The 22,561-nt window shown below is 40.4% G+C and overlaps 1 protein-coding gene across 4 annotated transcripts in view; it reads left to right on the forward strand.

Moving 5' to 3' along the window:
* Positions 1-22,561, forward strand: part of LOC121547099 (KH domain-containing, RNA-binding, signal transduction-associated protein 2-like) — a 164,468-nt gene that overhangs the window by 128,703 nt on the left and 13,204 nt on the right. For 3 of the 4 annotated variants that reach the window (XR_006657692.1, XR_006657691.1, XR_005996488.2), the window contains 4 exons: positions 10,281-10,363; positions 17,161-17,219; positions 19,726-19,809; positions 21,749-21,793. Coding sequence is in view for 1 of the 4 variants with exons in the window: in XM_041858207.2 (XP_041714141.1) it covers positions 10,281-10,363; positions 17,161-17,219; positions 19,726-19,820 (237 nt within the window). In the remaining 3 variants the exon portion in view is untranslated. Of the gene's footprint in view, positions 1-10,280; positions 10,364-17,160; positions 17,220-19,725; positions 20,784-21,748; positions 21,794-22,561 lie in introns of those variants that run through there. The other variant, XM_041858207.2, reaches the window with a different exon arrangement.

Genomic DNA, 22,561 nt, shown 5'->3' on the forward strand with positions numbered 1-22,561 from the left:
ACTCCATTCAAAGGCACTTAAAACATTTGTCTTGCCCATTCACCATCTGAATGGCACACATACACAATCCATGTCTCAATTGTCTCAAGGCTTAAAATCCTTCTTTAACCTGTCTCACCCCCTTCATCTACACTGAAGTGGATTTAACAAGTGGCATCTATAAGGGATCATAGATTTCACCTGGATTCACATGGTCAGTCTATGTCACGGAAAGAGCAGGTGTTCTTAATGTTTTGTACACTCACTGTTAGATTCATGTGTGCTTGATAAGTCTTGAGACCAAAACGAAATCTAAAATTCTGTCTCTTATGGCAGACCACCTAAAAGAAAAAGGATGAAAGAATATGTATTGAGGGCCTCCCAAGTGGCGCAGTGGTCTAAGGCACTGCATCGCAGTGATTAAGGCGTCACTACATACCCGGGTTAGATCCCAAGCTATGTCATAGCTGGCCGTGACCGGGAGACCCATGAGGTGGTGCACAATTGGCCCAGCGTCGTCCGGGTTAGGGGTGGGTTTGGCTGGCTGGGACTTCCTTGTTCCATCACACTCTAGCAACTCATTGTGGCGGGCCGGGCACCTGCAAGCTGACTTCGGTCGCCAGCTGGACGTTGTTTCTTCCGACATGTTGGTGCAGCTGGCTTCCAAGTTAAGCGAGCAGTGTGGCTTGGCAGGGTTGTGTTTCGGAGGATGCATTGCTCTCGACCTTCGTAGGGGAGTTGCAGCGATGGGACAAGACTGTAACTACCAATTGGGGAGAAAAAGGGGTAAAATAAATAAAAAATGGGGGGGGGGATATGTATTGAATTTCTTAGTCTTAAACCTGAACACACCGACTCTACAGAGGCTACGCAGACAGAGAATGGTGCCGTAATGTGATTAAATGCAGGGCTTTGAAGAAAATATATATTTTTCCAGAACAGAATAGATATAGTACAAGGTCACACTGTGGAAGTGGTACGGGCGGCAGGTAGCTTAGTGGGTAAGAGCGTTGTGCCAGTAACCGAAAGGTCGCTGGTTCTAATCCCCGAGCCGACTAGGTGAAAAATCTGTCGATGTGCCCTTAAGCAAGGCACTTAACCCTAATTGCTCATGTAAGTCGCTCTGGATAAGAGCGTCTGCTAAATGACTAAAATGTAAATGGTACAGATTCTTAGCTCGAAATCAAATCAAATTATTTTTGTCACATGTGCATACCGTGAAATGCTTACTTACAAGCATTTCTCAACAATGCAGAGTTGAAAAGTAAGAAACATTTGCAAAAAAAATGAAAAATGAAATAGTAACATAATAATATAACAATAACGAGGCTATATACAGTACAAGGAGTACCGGTACCGAGTCAATGTGCAGGCGTATGATGTGTTGAGGTTATTGAGGTAATATGTTCATGTAGGTCGGGGTAAAAGTAACGAGCCAATCAGGATAGATAATAAACAGAGTAGCAGCAGAGTATGTGAAGAGTGTGAAGGAGTTTGAAAGTGTGCATGTGTGTGTGTTGGAGTGTCAGTGTAGTATGTGTGAGTGTGTGGGTAGAGTCCAGTGAGTATCCATAGAGCCGGTGCAGGAGAGTCAATGAAAAAGAAAGGGGTTCAATGTAAATAGTCTGGGTAGCCATTTGCTTAACTGTTCAGTAGTCTTATGGCTTGGAGTTACAGTGGGGAGAACAAGTATTTGATACACTGCCGATTTTGCAGGTTTTCCTACTTACAAAGCATGTAGAGGTCTGTAATTTTTATCATAGGTACACTTCAACTGTGAGAGACGGAATCTACAACAAAAATCCAGAAAATCACATTGTATTATTTTTAAGTAATTAATTTGCATTTTATTGCATGACATAAGTATTTGATCACCTACCAACCAGTAAGAATTCCGGCTCTCACAGACCTGTTAGTTTTTCTTTAAGAAGCCCTCCTGTTCTCCACTCATTACCTGTATTAACTGCACCTGTTTGAACTCGTTACCTGTATAAAAGACACCTGTCCACACACTCAATCAAACAGACTCCAACCTCTCCACAATGGCCAAGACCAGAGAGCTGTGTAAGAACATCGGGGATAAAATTGTAGACCTGCACAAGGCTGGGATGGGCTACAGGACAATAGGCAAGCAGCTTGGTGAGAAGGTAACAACTGTTGGCGCAATTATTAGAAAATGGAAGAAGTTCAACATGATGGTCAATCACCCTCAGTCGGGGGCTCCATGCAAGATCTCAACTCGTGGGGCATCAATGATCATGAGGAAGGTGAGGGATCAGCCCAGAACTACATGGCAGGACCTGTTCAATGACCTGAAGAGAGCTGAGACCACAGTCTCAAAGAAAACCATTAGTAACACACTACGCCGTCATGGATTAAAATCCTGCAGCACACGCAAGGTCCCCCTGCTCAAGCCAGCACATGTCCAGGCCCGTCTGAAGTTTGCCAATGACCATCTGGATGATCCAGAGGAGGAATGGGAGAAGGTAATGTGGTCTGATGAGACAAAAATATAGCTTTTTGGTCTAAACTCCACTCGCCGTGTTTGGAGGAAGAAGAAGGATGAGTACAACCCCAAGAACACCATCCCAACCGTGAAGCATGGAGGTGGAAACCTCATTATTTGGGGATGCTTTTCTGCAAAGGGGACAGGACGACTGCACCGTATTGAGGGGAGGATGGATGGGGCCATGTATCGCGAGATCTTGGCCAACAACCTCCTTACCTCAGTAAGAGCATTGAAGATGGGTAGTGGCTGGGTCTTCCAGCATGACAACGACCCGAAACACACAGCCAGGGCAACTAAGGAGTGGCTCCGTAAGAAGCATCTCAAGGTCCTGGAGTGGCCTAGCCAGTCTCCAGACCTGAACCCAATAGAAAATCTTTGGAGGGAGCTGAAAGTCCGTATTGCCCAGCGACAGCCCCAAAACCTGAAGGATCTGGAGAAGGTCTGTATGGAGGAGTGGGCCAAAATCCCTGCTGTAGTGTGTGCAAACCTGGTCAAGATCTACAGGAGACATATGATCTCTGTAATTGCAAACAAAGGTTTCTGTACCAAATATTAAGTTCTGCTTTTCTGATACTTATGTCATGCAATAAAATGCAAATTAATTACTTAAAAATCATACAATGTGATTTTCTGGATTTTTGTTTTAGATTCTGTCTCTCACAGTTGAAGTGTACCTATGATACAAATTACAGACCTCTACATGCTTTGTAAGTAGGAAAACCTGCAAAATCGGCAGTGTTTCAAATACTTGTTCTCCCCACTGTAGAAGCTGTTCAGGAGCCTTTTGGTCCCAGACTTGGAACTCCGGTACTGCTTGCCATGCAGTAGCAGAGAGAACAGTCTATGACTTGGGTGGCTGGAGTCTTTGAGAATTTGTAGGGCCTTCCTCTGACACTGACTGGTATAGAGGTCCTGGTTGATGTGTTTGGACCATGATAGGTCCTTAGTGATGTGGACACAGACGAACTTGAAGCTCTCGACCTGCTCCACTACAGCCCTGTCGATGTGAATGTGGGCATGCTCGGCCCTCCGTTTCCTGTAGTCCATGATCAGCTCCTTTGTCTTGCTGACGTTGAGTGGAAAGTTGTTGTCCTGGCACCACAGTGCTAGGTCTATGACCTCCTCCCTATAGGCTGTCTCATTGTCATCGGGGATCAGGCCTACCACTGTCGTGTCGTCGGCAAACTTAATGATGGTGTTGGAGCCATGCAGTCGTGGGTGAACAGGGAGTACAGGAGGGGACTGAGCAGCAACCCTGATATGCCTCATTGTTGAGGGTCAGCGTGGCTGATGTGTTTTTGCTTACCCTCACCACCTGGGGGCGGCCCATCAGGAAGTCCAGGATCCAGTTGTAGAGGGAGGTGTTCACTCCCAGGGTACTTAGTTTAGTGATGAGCTTAGAGGGCACTATGGTGTTGAAAGCTGAGTTCTAGTCAATGAACAGCATTCTCACTTAGGTGTTCCTTTTGTCCAGGTGGGAGAGGGCAGTGTGGAGTGCAATAGAGATTGCATCATCTGTGGATCTGTTGGGGCGCTATATGATCTATTTAATGGTTTCCTAAGATATGTGAAATTCTAATAGTTGAAACAATGTGTGTATTTCTCAAATGTGGTGTCAGATATTGATGTAGCTCTTATATGCACTCTATGTTGTAAGCTCACTGTTCTACATACGGAAAAAGCAAGCTCGCATTCTTGAAACACTGTGCATGACAAAATAGCTTTTCTTGGGCTACCTAAGGATGGCATGCACATCTGGAGTAATAGTTTTTTAAACATTTACATTTTAGTAGACGCTCTTATCCAGAGCGACTTACAGTTAGTGAATGCATACATTATATATTTTTCTCCAACCCTCTGTGGGAATCGAACCCACAACCCTGGCGTTGCAAACGCCATGCTCTACCAACTGAGCTACATCCCTGCCGGCCATTCCCTCCCCTACCCTGGGCCAATTGTGCACCGCCCCATGGGTCTCCCGGTCACGGCCAGCTACGACAGAGCCTGGATTCGAACCAGGATCTCTAGTGGCACAGCTAGCACTGCGATGCAGTGCCTTAGACCACTGCGCCACAACAATAGGCTTGGTTACACTGCTGAGTTCCCATTTGTGAGATTAACTAATTATGGAAATGGGTTTCTCCATGCACAACTCCCCTGTTTAATAAAACACAAGTAAGACACACCTCAGGTAGATTGTTTAATAAAACACAAGTAAGACACACACCTCAGGTAGATTGTTTAATAAAACACAAGTAAGACACACACCTCAGGTAGATTGTTTAATAATATACTGATTTAGAAGTAGACGGAAGACCCAAAAGCCTTTGTGTCAGTTGTAATCTAAGGGATTCCTAACAGCCTTAGAAGAGTAGGAAAACGACAAAAGAAACCTAACAAATATGCAAATACGGCATATTCCATTTTCTCTATGAGACCAGTTCTGACCCTATTTGGTTATGAGAATAGTGCTCTTTAAGGACCTTCATTCAGAAGGTGTTTTAGTCTTTGTTATTATGTTACTTTATATTACTCATTTGATTCAAAACTCTCACACTGAATAACAGCTTGTGAAGTACTGCCTTTTTGTGGGCTCTTTTTATGTCTTTCACATGCTGCAATAAAAGTGAAATGCGTAAAGCGGGGTGTGTCGCTTGAATATGCATAGGAGTAAAATCAAGTCCGTGCAGCCACAAAAAAATGTATTGCAGCAGAAAGACAAAAGGAACCCACCACTAATTTGCCCTCCTTTCTCCCCGTGTAAAGATCAGTCACTGTCAGGGGACGTACTGGTTGTCAATTGAAAGTGAAGCATAGAGCTGAAGGCCTTTATCTTCTAATTACAGTGAGCCAGGACTCTCCAGCCCATTGGTTAACACTTGATTTATTTCCTCTTGGCCTGTTCAATAGCACCCGCGTTAATTGGTTTTTCGAATGAGTGTTGAAATATAAGGATCAGGTTTCATTAACTAGAGGGCGCGGCCGACCACAGCACCCATTATGCATGGCGCCTTGTAAGACATGTTAAGGTCAGCGAGGTGAAAATCCAGGGCTCTGTAAACAAACATCTACTTTATAGATAAGTGATATTGACACAGTATGCTGTAGCAAGACAGTAGCCAATCAAAGCTGCTAGACCGTATCTCAGCTTTGACATCCAGCGTAGCTAGTAACAGCTCACAGATAAGGCCACAGTTTCATTTTTTATTGTGTTTTTTCCTTTGAAAGAATTCAACAATAGTTTGTTCAAACTAAATAAGTATTATATTATATTATATATTGTATTATACTGTATGTAATGAATGAAAATAATTAGTCACCAAATCATATTTATTTGGACCTTAGCATGAAAATAATGTCTGGAGAATGTACGGACAATTACGTTTCATTTTCTTACAACGCAGATACATGATAACCTTGAAATTGCGGTAATATGTCATTTGCAGAATTCTCATATATTGACATGATCCTGGACGTCTGTCTCCCCTGACTGGTTTACATGTCAGCAGCAGACAGTGCCGAGGCGATGTGGAGTATTCTGTCAGTCGGGAACGCTAATAAAACGGTTAATTAGTGAGATAGATAGGCCTCTGACCCTGTCATTATGGGAAAAGACTCATAGAGAGAGGAAGTGGCATAAATTCCCCTGAACAACTTAATCCCTGACACAATCCCTCACTTTAATTAAGTTAAATCCATGTTCATACTCTTATAAAGCCACACGAGTTCAAAGCAGAATTTAAATCGGCTTGAGCCAACAAAAGAGACAGGCAGGTATCTCAGTAGCCTATAGCTTCATTTGGCAACTTTTACCCTCATAACAGTGCATTGGCCAACAACACCAAATAGAGGATGTTATTTCATATTTATTACAAGCAGCTGTGAGGGAAGGGAATTATTTAATTTGTTTTATGATGACTGTCTGTCATAAGGCAGCTGTTGAGTATTTTAGCATGGAAGTCTTGGCAGAAATTGTGTTTTCATAACAATAAAGTATTCATACCCCTTGACTTATTCCACATTTAGTAGTGTTACAGCCTGAATTCAAAAATGATTTAATTTACACAATACCCCATAATGAAAAGGTGAAAATATATTTTTAGAAGTGTTTGCTAATTTATTGAAAATGAAATAAAGAAATAATTAATTTGCATAAGTATTCACACCCCTGGGTCAATACTTTGTAGAAGCACCTTTGGCAGCGGTTTCAGCTGTGTGTCTTTCTGGGTAAGTCTCTAAGAGATTCCCACACCTGGATTGTGCAACATTTGCCCATTATTATTTTAAAAATTCTTCAAGCTCTGTCAAATTGGTTGTTGATCATTGCTAGACAACCTTTTTCCAAGTCTTGCCATAGATTTTCAAGTAGATTTAAGTCAAAACTGTAACTCGGCCACTCAGGTAAAATCACTGTCTTCTTGGTAAGCAACTCTAGTGTAGATTTGGCTTTGTGTTTTAGGTTATTGTCCAGCTTAAAAGTGAATTCATCTTCCAGTGTCTGTTGGAAAGCAGACTGAACCACGTTTTCCTCTAGGATTTTGCCTTTGCTTAGCTCCATTCCATTAATTTTTTATTCTGAAAAACTCCCCAGTACTTAATGATTACAAGCGTACCCATAACATGATGCAGCCACAACTATGCTTGAAAATATGGAGGGTGGTACTCAGTAATGTGTTGTATTGGATTTGCCCCAAATGTAACACTTTCTATTCAGGACAGAAAGTTAATTGCTTTGCTCAATTCTTTTGCAGTATTTCTTTAGTGCCTTGTTGCAAACAGGATGCATGTTTTGGAATAATTTTATTCTGTACAGGCTTCCTTCTTTTCACTCTGTCAATTGGGTTAGTATTGTGGAGTAACTACAATGTTTTTGTATCTTCAGTTTTCTCCTATCACAGCTATTAAACTCTGTAACTGTTTTAAGGTCACAATTGTCCTCATGGTGAAATCCCTGAACGGTTTCCTTCCTCTCCGGCAACTGAGTTAGGAAGGATGCCTGTATCTTTGTAGTGACTGGGTGTATTGATACACCATCCAAAGTGCAATTAATAATATGCCATTTAGCAGACACTTTTATCCAAAGCGACTTACAGTCATGCGTGCATACATTTTTGGTTATGGGTGGTCCCGGGGATCAAACCCACTACCTTGGCGTTACAAGCGCCGTGCTCTACCAGTTGAGCTACAGAGGACCATGCTTCACCATGCTCAAAGGGATGTTCAATCTCTGTTTTATTTTATATACTTTTTAAATCTACTAATAGATGCCCTTCTTTGTGAGGTATTGGAATACCTCCCTGGTCTTTGTGGTTGAATCTGTGTTTGAAATTAAATTCTCGACTGAGGGACCTTACAGATAATTTTATGTGTGGGTTACAGAGATGAAAAAAATCAATATTAAACACTATTATTGCACACAGAGTCCATGCAACGTCATTGTGATCTCTACAGTGCCGTTGGCTGGTCGTCATTGACCTTGGGCAGGCTTAAACACTGGTATACACTGATTTATAAGGCCATACTGGGTAAAATGCCACCTTATCTCTGTTCTTTTTTAATCAGGTCAGTAAATAAATATCAATTACGGTCCCGTTCTCATTTGCTTTTAACAATATCAAGAATTAGAACAGGTCATAGTAGAAATCGTTTTAGTTACTCAGCTCTGTGGTCCTGGAATTCTCCCCTGAACATTTAAAAATGTGATGATCTAGTTACGTTGGTGGAGTTTAAAACTTGGTCGATTTAAATATCATAGAAGAGTGTAATTGTCTTTAGGACAGCTGTTTTTTAGTTATGACATTCGTGTTTCTTTACGTAATATGTCATTGTTGTACTGTATGTGTGTCTATAGTTTTGTTCAATGTTGTGTTAGTGTATGTAAGTTGTTTTGTCTGAAACTTTGTTCCCACTGCTGCTGTTGGACCAGGTCTCTCTTGAAAAATAGATTTTATGTCAATGAGAAAAATCTCTATAAATAAAGGTTAAATAAAATAAAAAAGTAAAATGTGACTTGTTAAGCAAATATTTACTCCTGAACTTATTTAAGCTTGCCGTAAAAAAGGGGTTGAATACTTATTGACTCAAGACATTTCCGCTTTTCATTTTTTATTAATTTGTTTTGAAAGGAAATCGAAAAACATAATTCCACTTTGACATTATGGGTTATTGTGTGTAGGCTAGTGACCCATAAAATCTCAATTTAATCCATTTTAAATTCAGGCTGCAACACAACCAAATGTGGAAAAAGTCAAGGTGTGAATAATCTCTGAAAGCACTATAGTTTTAGAGTATTGTTATTAATATCTTTGGAGAAGATTATTGAAGAAGAGTATTGCAGGATCATTATTGCAGCACCAAACCCATGTACTGCATTTTCTGATAGGTTATTAGAACGGTCAGATGATGCTCATGACTTTCTATGATTAAACTTTGTACTGACAGTGACAAACATTTGCTGTTAATTGTCAGTTGAATTTGAATAATTATATTTATAATAGATCTATAACTACTGTAATAGATCCTCCAACTTCTATGAATATTGAAGCTATTAATCAACCAAAAGGAAGAGAAAACGATTTTACTGCGATGGCAGACTATGTTTCGCAATGTCAGACATTTTCAGTGTACAAGTAATAGAAGACCAGGAGATTACAGAATGATGATGATTGACAGGAATTAGGCACTTTGAACACCAAGCAAAAAGCTTAAATAAGCAAGATCCAACGATTAGAGTGGCTTCACCTTCAGAAATGTGACAGAGGAGATAGCAGGGCCAAAAATAAACATGGCAGTGACAGCAGAGAGGATTAAACAGCAGCTTTGAAATGAGTAGCTCAGCCTGGAGCCTGGGTCTGCTACAACAGACGTGTCAGAACATAAACACTGACTGACTGCAGCTAGGCTCATTAAAGGAACATATAATGTATGCCTATTTCCCGGTCTTCCGCAGTGTCTAGGGGGACTTTACGAATACATGATCATATAGATATTAGAACTAAAATATGAGGACTGTCGCTGAAACAATCGCTCTCTGGGAATTGTGTGTGTTTTAGACAGTGAAGTCTGAGGAAAGTGTTTCACAATCATGACTCAAGGATGGCATGTGTTGTTTTAACAACTACAGAAACAGAAAACTGAGTACACACTGTGTTGTAGTATGGACTTTACCTAAATAGTAATGAAGCAAATAGCAGTAAATTCCTCCTTGTATATGCTGGGTTTTCCCCATTCCTTGGATATATATATATATATATATATACCTGTATATTGTTATTTTTACTACAGTATTACTGTGTACTTCATTGACGAGCAGCAGGTCTATAGAGAAGTTACTTTTTTCTCTGTGTTGATCATTACAATAGTCACTGATCAATAGTAAAGGTTGTATTAGTGTTTATTTTTTGTTGATCATTACAATAGTCACTGATCAATAGTAAAGGTTGTATTAGTGTTTCTCTGTGTTGATCATTACAATAGTCACTGATCAACAGTAAAGGTTGTATTCGTGTTGGATCACAGTCAGAGGAGAACATTGTCTGCTACACCCTGCTAGCAAGACAGCTTCCCTGCAAACCTTAATCAATAGTCTGTGTTAGACATGATTTAACGTTGTCACCCCTCCCATTCAGGGGCTCTATGTGTAACAGAGATATTTTGCCAATGTAATTAAGCATAGATTTTTTAAATGTCCCAACCCTAAACAATTAGACTCCTGCTAGGTTTGAAAAAAAGCTGCTTGTACATAGTCTGAGTTTTCTTAGGTAGCATGTTTTGCTTTTTCTTTGACCTGCAGGGCTATGATGATGGATATGATGGTGAATATGATGACCAGAGTTATGATGGCTATGAGGAGAACTACAGCAATCAGTCAAAGAGGTGAGTTAGCAAACAGAAGCCTTGCTTTGCTTACTAAAGGCCCAGTGCAGTCAAAATCCTGTTCGTCTTGTGTTTTGTATTATATTGTACAACAACTGATGAAACTAACAATGTAAAAATGTGAAGAAATGTGATCAGTGCTTTTTCCTGATAGTTGCTGGTTGAAATACAATCTACACAGGACCTTCTAATGAGCAGGTTTGCATGGGCGGGAGTTTCGGCTTTCTATGGTGACGTCAAATCAAAATGTATTGGTCGAGTACATATATGTTGCAGATGTTATCGCAGGTGTACGCTTGTGTTTTTCTAGCTCCAACAGTGCAGTAATACCTAACAATACAAAACAATACACACAAATCCATGAGGTAAATTGGTTAATAGACCAATAGCAAAGAGATTTCCAAACCTCTCTGCCAATAACAGCTAGTGTTCAGTTTCCCCTCCCCACTCAGACCACTCCTAGGCAGTCCTTGCAAAATTCTTGTTTGAGAATTCGTTTTTTTGCTAAAAAGCAATTTTTGTCCATTTTAATGGAAATCTATTACAGTATGGTACTTAATTGTTACCCAGAAAGGATTTGATAATATGATATAAAAATGGCTGCATTTGGCCTTTAAGCATTCCTCTTATTGCAAGATCAAATTTATTTTGATGAAGTATGAAGCTCAGTTGCCTACACATGCACATACTGGGTACACAGACCATTCTCATCCATTTAGAATGTTGTCCATTTCTCAGTCTTTGTCGATCCTCTTCCCCAACATATCGATTTTTGTTCTTAGCTGCAGTATTTGCAATATTACTGTGAAACAACATCTACAGAGGGCACTTTGTTTTATTCAGAAGGTTTTTAGTGAAGTTTGGCGTTTCAGATAAGCCCTTTTAGCACTTCTTAACTTATTGCATACTAATAGGGTTATACCTGCATGTGTTTCCTTTATATTTTTTGTATATCCATATACTGTTCTTCACACATCGCTTCAAATTAAATCTACAGTACAAACTCATTCATGGTGATTAAAGAATGAACACTATGTACAGTCCATTTAATCAGAATATTTTTTCTTTTTTAACTTTCGATTCCATCTGTAAATATTCAAATCAAATCAAATCAATTTTTATTCGTCACATGTGCCGTGAAATGCTTACTAACAAGCCCTTAACCAACAATGTAGTTCAAGAAAGAGTTAAGAAAATATTTACTAAATAAACTAAAGTTTAAAATATATATATATATATATACAGTGGGGAAAAAAAGTATTTAGTCAGCCACCAATTGTGCAAGTTCTCCCACTTAAAAAGATGAGAGAGGCCTGTCATTTTCATCATAGGTACACGTCAACTATGACAGACAAATTGAGAGAAAAAAATTCCAGAAAATCACATTGTAGGATTTTTTATGAATTTATTTGCAAATTATGGTGGAAAATAAGTATTTGGTCACCTACAAACAAGCAAGATTTCTGGCTCTCACAGACCTGTAACTTCTTATTTAAGAGGCTCCTCTGTCCTCCACTCGTTACCTGTATTAATGGCACCTGTTTGAACTTGTTATCAGTATAAAAGACACCTGTCCACAACCTCAAACAGTCACACTCCAAACTCCACTATGGCAAAGACCAAAGAGCTGTCAAAGGACACCAGAAACAAAATTGTAGACCTGCACCAGGCTGGGAAGACTGAATCTGCAATAGGTAAGCAGCTTGCTTTGAAGAAATCAACTGTGAGAGCAATTATTAGGAAATGGAAGACAAACAAGACCACTGATAATCTCCCTCGATCTGGGGCTCCACGCAAGATCTCACCCCGTGGGGTCAAAATGATCACAAGAACGGTGAGCAAAAATCCCATAACCACACAGGGGGACCTAGTGAATGACCTGCAGAGAGCTGGGACCAAAGTAACAAAGCCTACCATCAGTAACACACTACGCCGCCAGGGACTCAAATCCTGCAGTGCCAGACGTGTCCCCCTGCTTAAGCCAGTACATGTCCAGGCCCGTCTGAAGTTTGCTAGAGTGCATTTGGATGATCCAGAAGAGGATTGGGAGAATGTCATATGGTCAGATGAAACCAAAATAGAACTTTTTTGGTAAAAACTCAACTCGTCGTGTTTGGAGGACAAAGAATGCTGAGTTGCATCCAAAGAACACCATACCTACTGTGAAGCATGGGAGTGGAAACATCATGCTTTGGGGCTGTTTTTCTGCAAAGGGACCAGGACGACTGATCTGTGTAAAGGAAAGAATGAATGGGGCCATATATCGTGAGATTTTGAGTGAAAACCTCCTTCCTTCAGCAAGGGCATTGAAGATGAAACGTGGCTGGGTCTTTCAGCATGACAATGATCCCAAACACACCGCCCGGGCAACAAAGGACTGGCTTCGTAAGAAGCATTTCAAGGTCCTGGAGTGGCCTAGCCAGTCTCCAGATCTCAACCCCATAGAAAATCTTTGGAGGGAGTTGAAAGTCCGTGTTGCCCAGCGACATCCCCAAAACATCACTGCTCTAGAGGAGATCTGCATGGAGGAATGGGCCAAAATACCAGCAACAGTGTGTGAAAACCTTGTGAAGACTTACAGAAATCGTTTGACCTGTGTCATTGCCAACAAAGGGTATATAACAAAGTATTGAGACACTTTTGTTATTGACCAATTACTTATTTTCCACCATAATTTGCAAATAAATTCATTAAAAAATCCTACAATGTGATTTTCTTGATTTTTTTTCTCATTTTGTCTGTCATAATTGACGTGTACCTATGATGAAAATTACAGGCCTCTCTCATCTTTTTAAGTGGGAGAACTTGCACAATTGGTGACTGACTAAATACTTTTTTTCCCCACTGTATATATATAGTGGGGAGAACAAGTATTTGATACACTGCCAATTTTGCAGGTTTTCCTACTTACAAAGCATGTAGAGGTCTGTAATTTTTATCATAGGTACACTTCAACTGTGAGAGACGGAATCTAAAACAAAAATCCAGAAAATCACATTGTATGATTTTTAAGTAATTAATTTGCATTTTATTGCATGACATAAGTATTTGATCACCTACCAACCAGTAAGAATTCCGGCTCTCACAGACCTGTTAGTTTTTCTTTAAGAAGCCCTCCTGTTCTCCACTCATTACCTGTATTAACTGCACCTGTTTGAACTCGTTACCTGTATAAAAGACACCTGTCCACACACTCAATCAAACAGACTCCAACCTCTCCACAATGGCCAAGACCAGAGAGCTGTGTAAGGACATCAGGGATAAAATTGTAGACCTGCACAAGGCTGGGATGGGCTACAGGACAATAGGCAAGCAGCTTGGTGAGAAGGCAACAACTGTTGGCGCAATTATTAGAAGTTCAAGATGACGGTCAATCACCCTCGGTCTGGGGCTCCATGCAAGATCTCACCTCGTGGGGCATCAATGATCATGAGGAAGGTGAGGGATCAGCCCAGAACTACACGGCAAGACCTGGTCAATGACCTGAAGAGAGCTGGGACCACAGTCTCAAAGAAAACCATTAGTAACACACTACGCCGTCATGGATTAAAATCCTGCAGCGCACGCAAGGTACCCCTGCTCAAGCCAGCGCATGTCCAGGCCCGTCTGAAGTTTGCCAATGACCATCTGGATGATCCAGAGGAGGAATGGGAGAATATCATGTGGTCTGATGAGACAAAAATAGAGCTTTTTGGTCTAAACTCCACTCGCCGTGTTTGGAGGAAGAAGAAGGATGAGTACAACCCCGAGAACACCATCCCAACCGTGAAGCATAGAGGTGGAAACATCATTCTTTGGGGATGCTTTTCTGCAAAGGGGACAGGACGACTGCACCGTATTGAGGGAAGGATGGATGGGGCCATGTATCGCGAGATCTTTGCCAACAACCTCCTTCCCTCAGTAAGAACATTGAAGATGGGTCGTGGCTGGGTCTTCCAGCATGACAACGACATGAAACACACAGCCAGGGCAACTAAGGAGTGGCTCCGTAAGAAGCATCTCAAGGTCCTGGAGTGGCCTAGCCAGTCTCCAGACCTGAACCCAATAGAAATTATTGGAGGGAGCTGAAAGTCCGTATTGCCAGGCGACAGCCCCGAAACCTGAAGGATCTGGAGAAGGTCTGTATGGAGGAGTGGGCCAAAATCCCTGCTGCAGTGTGTGCAAACCTGGTCAAGATCTACAGGAAACGTATGATCTCTGTAATTGCAAACAAAGGTTTCTGTACCAAATATTAAGTTCTGCTTATCTGATGTATCAAATACTTATGTCATGCAATAAAATGCAAATTAATTACTTAAAAATCATACAATTTGATTTTCTGGATTTTTGTTTTAGATTCCGTCTCTCACAGTTGAAGTGTACATATGGTAAAAATAACAGACCTCTACATGCTTTGTAAGTAGGAGAACCTGCAAAATCGGCAATGTATCAAATATATTTAGTCAGCCACCAATTGTGCAAGTTCTCCCACTTAAAAATATGAGAGAGGCCTGTAATTTTCATCATAGGTACACGTCAACTATGACAGACAAAATGAGGGAAAAAAATCCAGAAAATCACATTGTAGGATTTTGAATGAATTTATTTGAAAATAATGGTGGAAAATAAGTATTTGGTCAATAACAAAAGTTTCTCAATACTTTGTTATATACCCTTTGTTGGCAATGACACAGGTCAAAGGTTTTCTGTAAGTCTTCACAAGGTTTTCACACACTGTTGCTGGTGTTTTGGCCCATTCCTCCATGCAGATCTCCTCTAGAGCAGTGATGTTTTGGGGCTGTCGCTGGGCAACACGGACTTTCAACTCCCTCCAAAGATTTTCTATGGGGTTGAGATCTGGAGACTGGCTAGGCCACTCCAGGACCTTGAAATGCTTCTTACGAAGCCACTCCTTCGTTGCCCGGGCGGTGTGTTTGGGATCATTGTCATGCTGAAAGACCCAGCCACGTTTCATCTTCAATGCCCTTGCTGATGGAAGGAGGTTTTCACTCAAAATCTCACGATACATGGCCCAATTCATTATTTCCTTTACACGGATCAGTCGTCCTGGTCCCTTTGCAGAAAAACAGCCCCAAAGCATGATGTTTCCACCCCCATGCTTCACAGTAGGTATGGTGTTCTTTGGATGCAACTCAGCATTCTTTGTCCTCCAAACACGACGAGTTGAGTTTTTACCAAAAGTTCTATTTTGGTTTCATCTGACCATATGACATTCTCCCAATCCTCTTCTGGATCATCCAAATGCACTCTAGCAAACTTCAGACGGGCCTGGACATGTACTGGCTTAAGCAGGGGGACACGTCTGGCACTGCAGGATTTGAGTCCCTGGCGGCGTAGTGTGTTACTGATGGTAGGCTTTGTTACTTTGGTCCCAGCTCTCTGCAGGTCATTCACTAGGTCCCCCCGTGTGGTTCTGGGATTTTTGCTCACCGTTCTTGTGATCATTTTGACCCCACGGGGTGAGATCTTGCGTGGAGCCCCAGATCGAGGGAGATTATCAGTGGTCTTGTATGTCTTCCATTTCCTAATAATTGCTCCCACAGTTGATTTCTTCAAACCAAGCTGCTTACCTATTGCAGATTCAGTCTTCCCAGCCTGGTGCAGGTCTACAATTTTGTTTCTGGTGTCCTTTGACAGCTCTTTGGTCTTGGCCATAGTGGAGTTTGGAGTGTGACTGTTTGAGGTTGTGGACAGGTGTCCTTTATACTGATAACAAGTTCAAACAGGTGCCATTAATACAGGTAACGAGTGGAGGACAGAGGAGCCTCTTAAAGAAGAAGTTACAGGTCTGTGAGAGCCAGAAATCTTGCTTGTTTGTAGGTGACCAAATACTTATTTTCCACCATAATTTGCAAATAAATTCATTAAAAATCCTACAATATGATTTTCTGGAATTTTTTTTCTCAATTTGTCTGTCATAGTTGACGTGTACCTATGATGAAAATTACAGGCCTCTCTCATCTTTTTAAGTGGGAGAACTTGCACAATTGGTGGCTGACTAAATACTTTTTTCCCCCACTGTATATATATATATATATATATATTCTAATAATAACTATAACAAGGCTATATACAGGGGGTACCGGTTCCAAGTCAATGTGCGGGGGTACAGGTTAGTACATGTAGGTAGGGGTAAAGTGACTATGCATAGATAATAAACAGTGAGTAGCAGCAGTGTGAAAACAAAGGGGGGGAGGTCAATGTAAATAGTCCGGGTGGCCATTTGATTAATTGTTCAGCAGTCTTCCCGTCAGGAAGTCCAAGATCCAGTTGCAGAGGGAGGTGTTTAGTCCCAGGGTCCTTAGCTTAGTGATGAGCTTTGTGGGCACTATGGTGTTGAACGCTGAGCTGCAGTCAATGAACAGCATTCATGCATAGGTGTGCCTTTTGTCCAGGTGGGAAAGGGAAGTGTGGAGTGCGATTGAGATTGCGTCATCTGTGGATCTGTTGGGGCGGTATGCGAATTGGAATGGGTCTAGGGTTTCTGGGATAATGGTGCTGATGTGAGACATGACCAGCCTTTCAAAGCACTTCATGGCTACCGATGTGCGTGCTACGGGGCGGTAGTCATTTAGGCAGGTTACCTTCGCTTCCTTGGACACAGGGACTACGGTGGTCTGCTTGAAACATGTAGGTATTACAGACTCGGTTAGGGAGAGGTTGACAATGCCAGTGAAGCCACCTGCCAGTTGGTCTACACATGCTTTGAGTACACATCCTGGTAATCCGTCTATGGAAGTTATTATGCTCCTATTTGTCTCAACATTGTTTTTGAATGATCTTTTTATCTATTTCAGCATTTCTGAATATTACGAATATGGCCATGGAACCAATGACGAAGCCTATAACAATTACGGTAAAAGCATAATGCGTTTTACTTCTTTTATTTACACTGTTCTGAAGCCCTGAAATGAAGGACACAAATATCCCTGTGTTATTCCCAAAGCTTGAATATTCATGAGCCCTCTTTAAAACCAAGGCTCTCATGGCCTCAATCCACCTCCATTATAAAACCTCTATCGCTTCTCCTTTCCTTAAAGGGGCAGTGCAGTCAAAAACTTGATTTTCCAATTTTTTAAATAATATTTCCACACTTTCTGAAATGGTGAAAATGATGATAATGCCCCTTTTAGCTTCTCTGAGAAAAAAAACCGGCTAGAATATTTGTGTGTTCAGAGATTTTTGCCCACAGCATGACATCACAATCTGATCTGATTATTCTGACCAATGACCAGTCATCCTTTATCTGTATATATATCCTCCTACTTTTAAGGGGGTAAGTGGGTAGGCTCTAGAGTCTAGACGGTCCTATCCGCCAATCAGGGCTGTGTATGTACATACTGTATATTTACATTTGTATCAACACGCCCACACGACTGAGCATTTCAATGGCAAAAGGAGGCTCAGGAAAATAAATTATAAACAATATATTTGGAGTTATTTTCGTTAAATAAACACATACAGACGTACAGTAATGATTTCAAAATACAATTAAAAAGACTGCATGGGGGCTTTAAATTGGACTACCTGCCAGGCTTTGATGAAACACAGTCATGGCTCCCAGCCCTCACTAGACAATACTGGCAGCACCTCCTTCACTATCCATAGAGGAGATAATGAATGTTTCACAGCTGAGAAATAAAGAAAGATGCACCCTAGTTTTGGCCTAGGCCTGGTCATTCAGGTCCAAGGACCAGCTTTTGTATGTATTGCCCATTGTACCTTTTGGCTAGCTAGCTAGCTACAGGCCAGGGTTTGATTGGAGATGAAGCACAGCACAATGTGTGTCAGTGATTGCCCAGAGGCCTGACTGATGCCTACCTATTGAAAAGATGGAGGTGGACGTTCCGCCAGCGTTATGCTTTTTGAACATGTGCCCTCAATGTGGATTAGATTGGATACCAGACCAGGGATGATGCTGCTCTTGGCTCTGAGCCCTCTGCTCTCCACTGAAGCTGGTTCTCTGAGCCCTCTGCTCTCCACTGAAGCTGGTTCTCTGAGCCCTCTGCTCTCCACTGAAGCTGGTTCTCTGAGCCCTCTGCTCTCCACTGAAGCTGGTTCTCTGAGCCTTCTGCTCTCCACTGAAACCAGTTTCCACTGTGGGTCTGCTACAGCACGGTCATTCATTATCAGCACCATGAAACCTGGGGAGGCAGGTAGCTTAGTGGTTAAGAGCATTGTGCCAGTAACCGAAAGGTTGCTGGTTCTAATCCCAGAGCCGACTAGGTGAAAAATCTGTCGATGTGCCCTTGAGCAAGGCACTTAACCCTAATTGCTCCTGTAAGTCGCTCTGGATAAGAGCGTCTGCTAAATGACAAAAATGTTAAATGTAAATGTAATGAATTGTGCACCGGGGTGCTGAAGAAAACCAAAAGGGCAATTATTTGATTTTCTGCTCCATAAACACTTTGTGACATGGAACCAGCGCTCTGCACAGTGAAGGACTGTGCTCTTTATATAATTACAAAAAAGGAGCTACATCCTGAATGAGCCAGAGCTCAGTTTTCAGCCGACAGAGGACAGAACACTCATGTCATTCATTTACTGTGCTGAAAACAGTAGCCCCAGTGGTAATGGCAGCAGAAAACAAGGACCTGAGAATGCTCCCATGGACATGCATGCCCTTGTTTAGAAGGATTAACGCCCGAGATATGACAAGGATTTTCTATGGTTTGAACAGCCTGCATTAGTGTAAACCATTTCCAGCTCCACCAGCAGCTGTAACCCGATCCCTTGTGACAACAAGTTGCATGGTATTGCCTTATACACGTAATAGTCTCATGTGACGACGCAGTATTGCCCGTAGAAATAGAATGACATGGTCTTATTACTTGGTATGAAATGTGGATGAGGGCAAACAGGAGTGTCTAGGGGCACACTGCTCTGTATCTTATGTTCTGCGAGCTTCATGAAGCATTGATGGAGCTTCATGGATGATGACACCACAGCTGTTATGAAGATGCTAATTGATCATTAAAGGAGTGTGACACTGCATACTCAACCATTCAAGTGGAAAGAACAGCGAGCGTGAAGCGAAGCAAATCTTTGGAGGGAATCATTGAGTTGGTCATTTACCAAGACCGGTTTCTACAGGGAAAATGTCGAAGCTGCTTTATTACTTACCTACAGATACACTTTGGTAAACAAAAATATCTGTCACAATTAGACATGTAGTAGATACAGGCAGTAGTAAACAAAACATTGCTCAGACAGGTTGGATTTAACTCAACCCTTAGTTTGTCTTTGACCTACTATAGTTTGTTTTTGGTGTACCACAGAATATTACAGTAGTTCCTTACTTTTACCTTGGTTTGGGTTATTATCTTACTATATAATTTTTGTCTGAACTCTACCTCTTGCAGAAGAGGAGTGGACTACAACCCGTCCGACTCTCAAAGCCCCAGCAGCAAGGCTCTCACGAGGGGGCTACAGAGAACATCCCTATGGTAGATATTGAAGGTGCTCCACATCTGTGTCCTCCGACATAGGACAACCTTGCGATTCTTTAATTTCCTCCCAGAACGTTTTTTTTTTTAAATATTCTCCTCCGTCAGGATCTGTCCACCAAGGAAGCACATAGCTACAGTACATGACCTTTAACCTTTTACACAGTGTCTCTATGATTTTCTTGATGACGTGGGCTCTTTTTTTTAGAACAACGAGCAGAGAAAACAAAAGAAAGACACTTCAATAAAAACTATAGCTACATTGTAATGTTGTTCTTGGTTGTCCATAATTCTTTGTCCCTCGGAAAAGAAAAGCATGAAGTTGTCACAGAACTTGATGCTTCATGATACCCCTTAGTGAACTTTGATTTCATCATGGTGACAATAGGATGCTACTATTGAGTGAAGTTAACCAAGTCTATAAATACGTTTTTTAAAATATTTGTTATGATGTTAGATTTTGATCTTGTAAAACGAATTTACATTTTTTGTGTTGGGGTTGAAAGCAATCAGCTATGTATGTAGCTTACTACAAGTGCTCTGTTCTGTATTTAACTTGTATTTGTAAATAAAACATATATTAAAAAGACCATAAAGCACCATGTGTAAGCTTCTCTAAATAGGTGGCCATAAATTGGTAAATTTGTTTTGCCATAATTTGTTAATAAAGCTGAAACTTTTGGGTAAAAACAGAAACATTTGAAGTACTTGTTTCTAGCACTAAATGCCTGCTTGGTTTCAGGTAATTGCTAAAAATGTTTTTTTTTTTTATATACAGAAAATGACATTTCAAGACTTTCCCAGACTTGTCTTTCGTAATTTCTGTGCAACAGTATAGATAACATGCATTAACACGATAAAGAATCTTTTGTTAAATAATTTCAAAGTAAGAGCTAAATTGTTCCTTGAATCTTGGTCAGTCATATTAAATGTATAATGTTTAGACTAATAAATGGATTTTTAACCTATTTTTTAAGTTTGACCTTATTAAACACAAATTCTGATTGACTTGTTTGCACTAGCATGTCTCTGAGAATGATATGGCGCTAAAAGAGGTAAGAAAGTCCCCCTATACTACCATAATATTGTCTAAATGCCTTCAACCTTTTGAACTTGGCTCATATACAGTATTCAACATACAGTATGTGAATATTGTAGATATTCACACTCTATGCCATCACTGAGTGAATGAATGGGATGGACTCAGATTGCAGTGTCTTTTATCAGCAACCCATCAGTGTCTCTGCTATCTCTCTCTTTTCCATTTTTGTTATTCAACCTTAGAAAGCTGCATTTGTACTGTAATTTCCAGTGCTTTTAAATATCACCTCTGCTGAAGGCCGTTTAGAGATCTGAATTCTGAAGGCTTATTAAGCGAGTAGATCGCGGGACTCAAAGGATGACTAAACCTTAAGCAGGTAACCCTAATAATAACTATAATGTTGCGTTTGCAAATTTATAAATGATTATAAAAAAGTTACTTACACTTAAAAAAGTAAACCTGTCCCTCCTAACCCCCAAATAAGAGCCTAGACACTCTAAAACCACTAATTCATGTTAACTAGAGACTTCAAAAATGACTAATCAAAATTAAGAAAATAACACAATAATCCATAAAAGACACTAAAACTAATATTAATGTCTTACCAGCTAAACTTGAGCTATATAACCAGAAAACAAAACTATGAAATAATTATTCTGAAATGAAATTGTCATATTCCTATGGCTTTTGTCCTACCCTGAATTGGTTTACTTTTTTGACAGTAACGTACTGTAGCCTTTACATCCTGTGTATAGTCCATAATGTTGCATCGCATGCAAACAGGAAGTAGTTCAAATAATTGGTATTTTCCATAGTCTGACACATTTTTATTTCATCATATTTGATACTATATGAAATGGTTTGTCCAATCTTAATCACATTGTTTTCCCCCTACAGGTGTAACATATTGTGTGAACTGTTCAATAAGGGGGAGTGTGAGAGGTAAGTTGAACCTCTTAAGACTACAGTGCCCGATTTTGTGCACTAGATTTACTGGTAATTTCTGATTAGATGTTTACATGACTTATTTGATTAATTTCCCACTGTTTTATAACTCAGAATACACAGTCCTTAGAAAAACAGCTCACCAGATCTACTTGTTTAAGACACAGACATCGCCAGATTTCCTCTCGAGAAGGCAAATGGAAATACATAACTTTCATAGCTGTACGATAAAGAATAAAATAAATTAATAAAATAAACCCAAAATAAGTAAAGAAGTAATTTTGTGTGGAAGTCTGATTCAGACACAAAGCACATCTCCCATTGTCGATAGGGTTTAAAAGGGCCAAATGTTTTAACGTTCACAAATTTCAAAAATTTTGACTATCACTAATATCATGATATTTTGGGTAAAGTAATAAAGAAGGTGAAATATTTTGGTTAGATGTTCCTAAAACAAATTATAACTATATATGGACATATTACAAAATATGAAAAGGCTGATTCATTCACATGTCATGAATTCACTATGATATCATCATATTTGTGTATGGTTTGTTATACTTGTATTGTGTACTAGATCATATATGGATTAAAAAGTGTTTTTTTCTTAGACATAAATAAACAATTCCAGGTGAAAGCCAAAGGTCATAGCTTTCTAGGGAGGGGAAACACTACTACATTATTAAAATATTGCCTTATTGCTAGACTGATGAATACAGCCATTGATTCATTTTCTAAACTATCATTTACAATAACTATTTATGT

The sequence above is a fragment of the Coregonus clupeaformis genome, chromosome 31 (genome assembly GCF_020615455.1).
Source record: "Coregonus clupeaformis isolate EN_2021a chromosome 31, ASM2061545v1, whole genome shotgun sequence".
Taxonomy (NCBI): domain Eukaryota; kingdom Metazoa; phylum Chordata; class Actinopteri; order Salmoniformes; family Salmonidae; genus Coregonus; species Coregonus clupeaformis.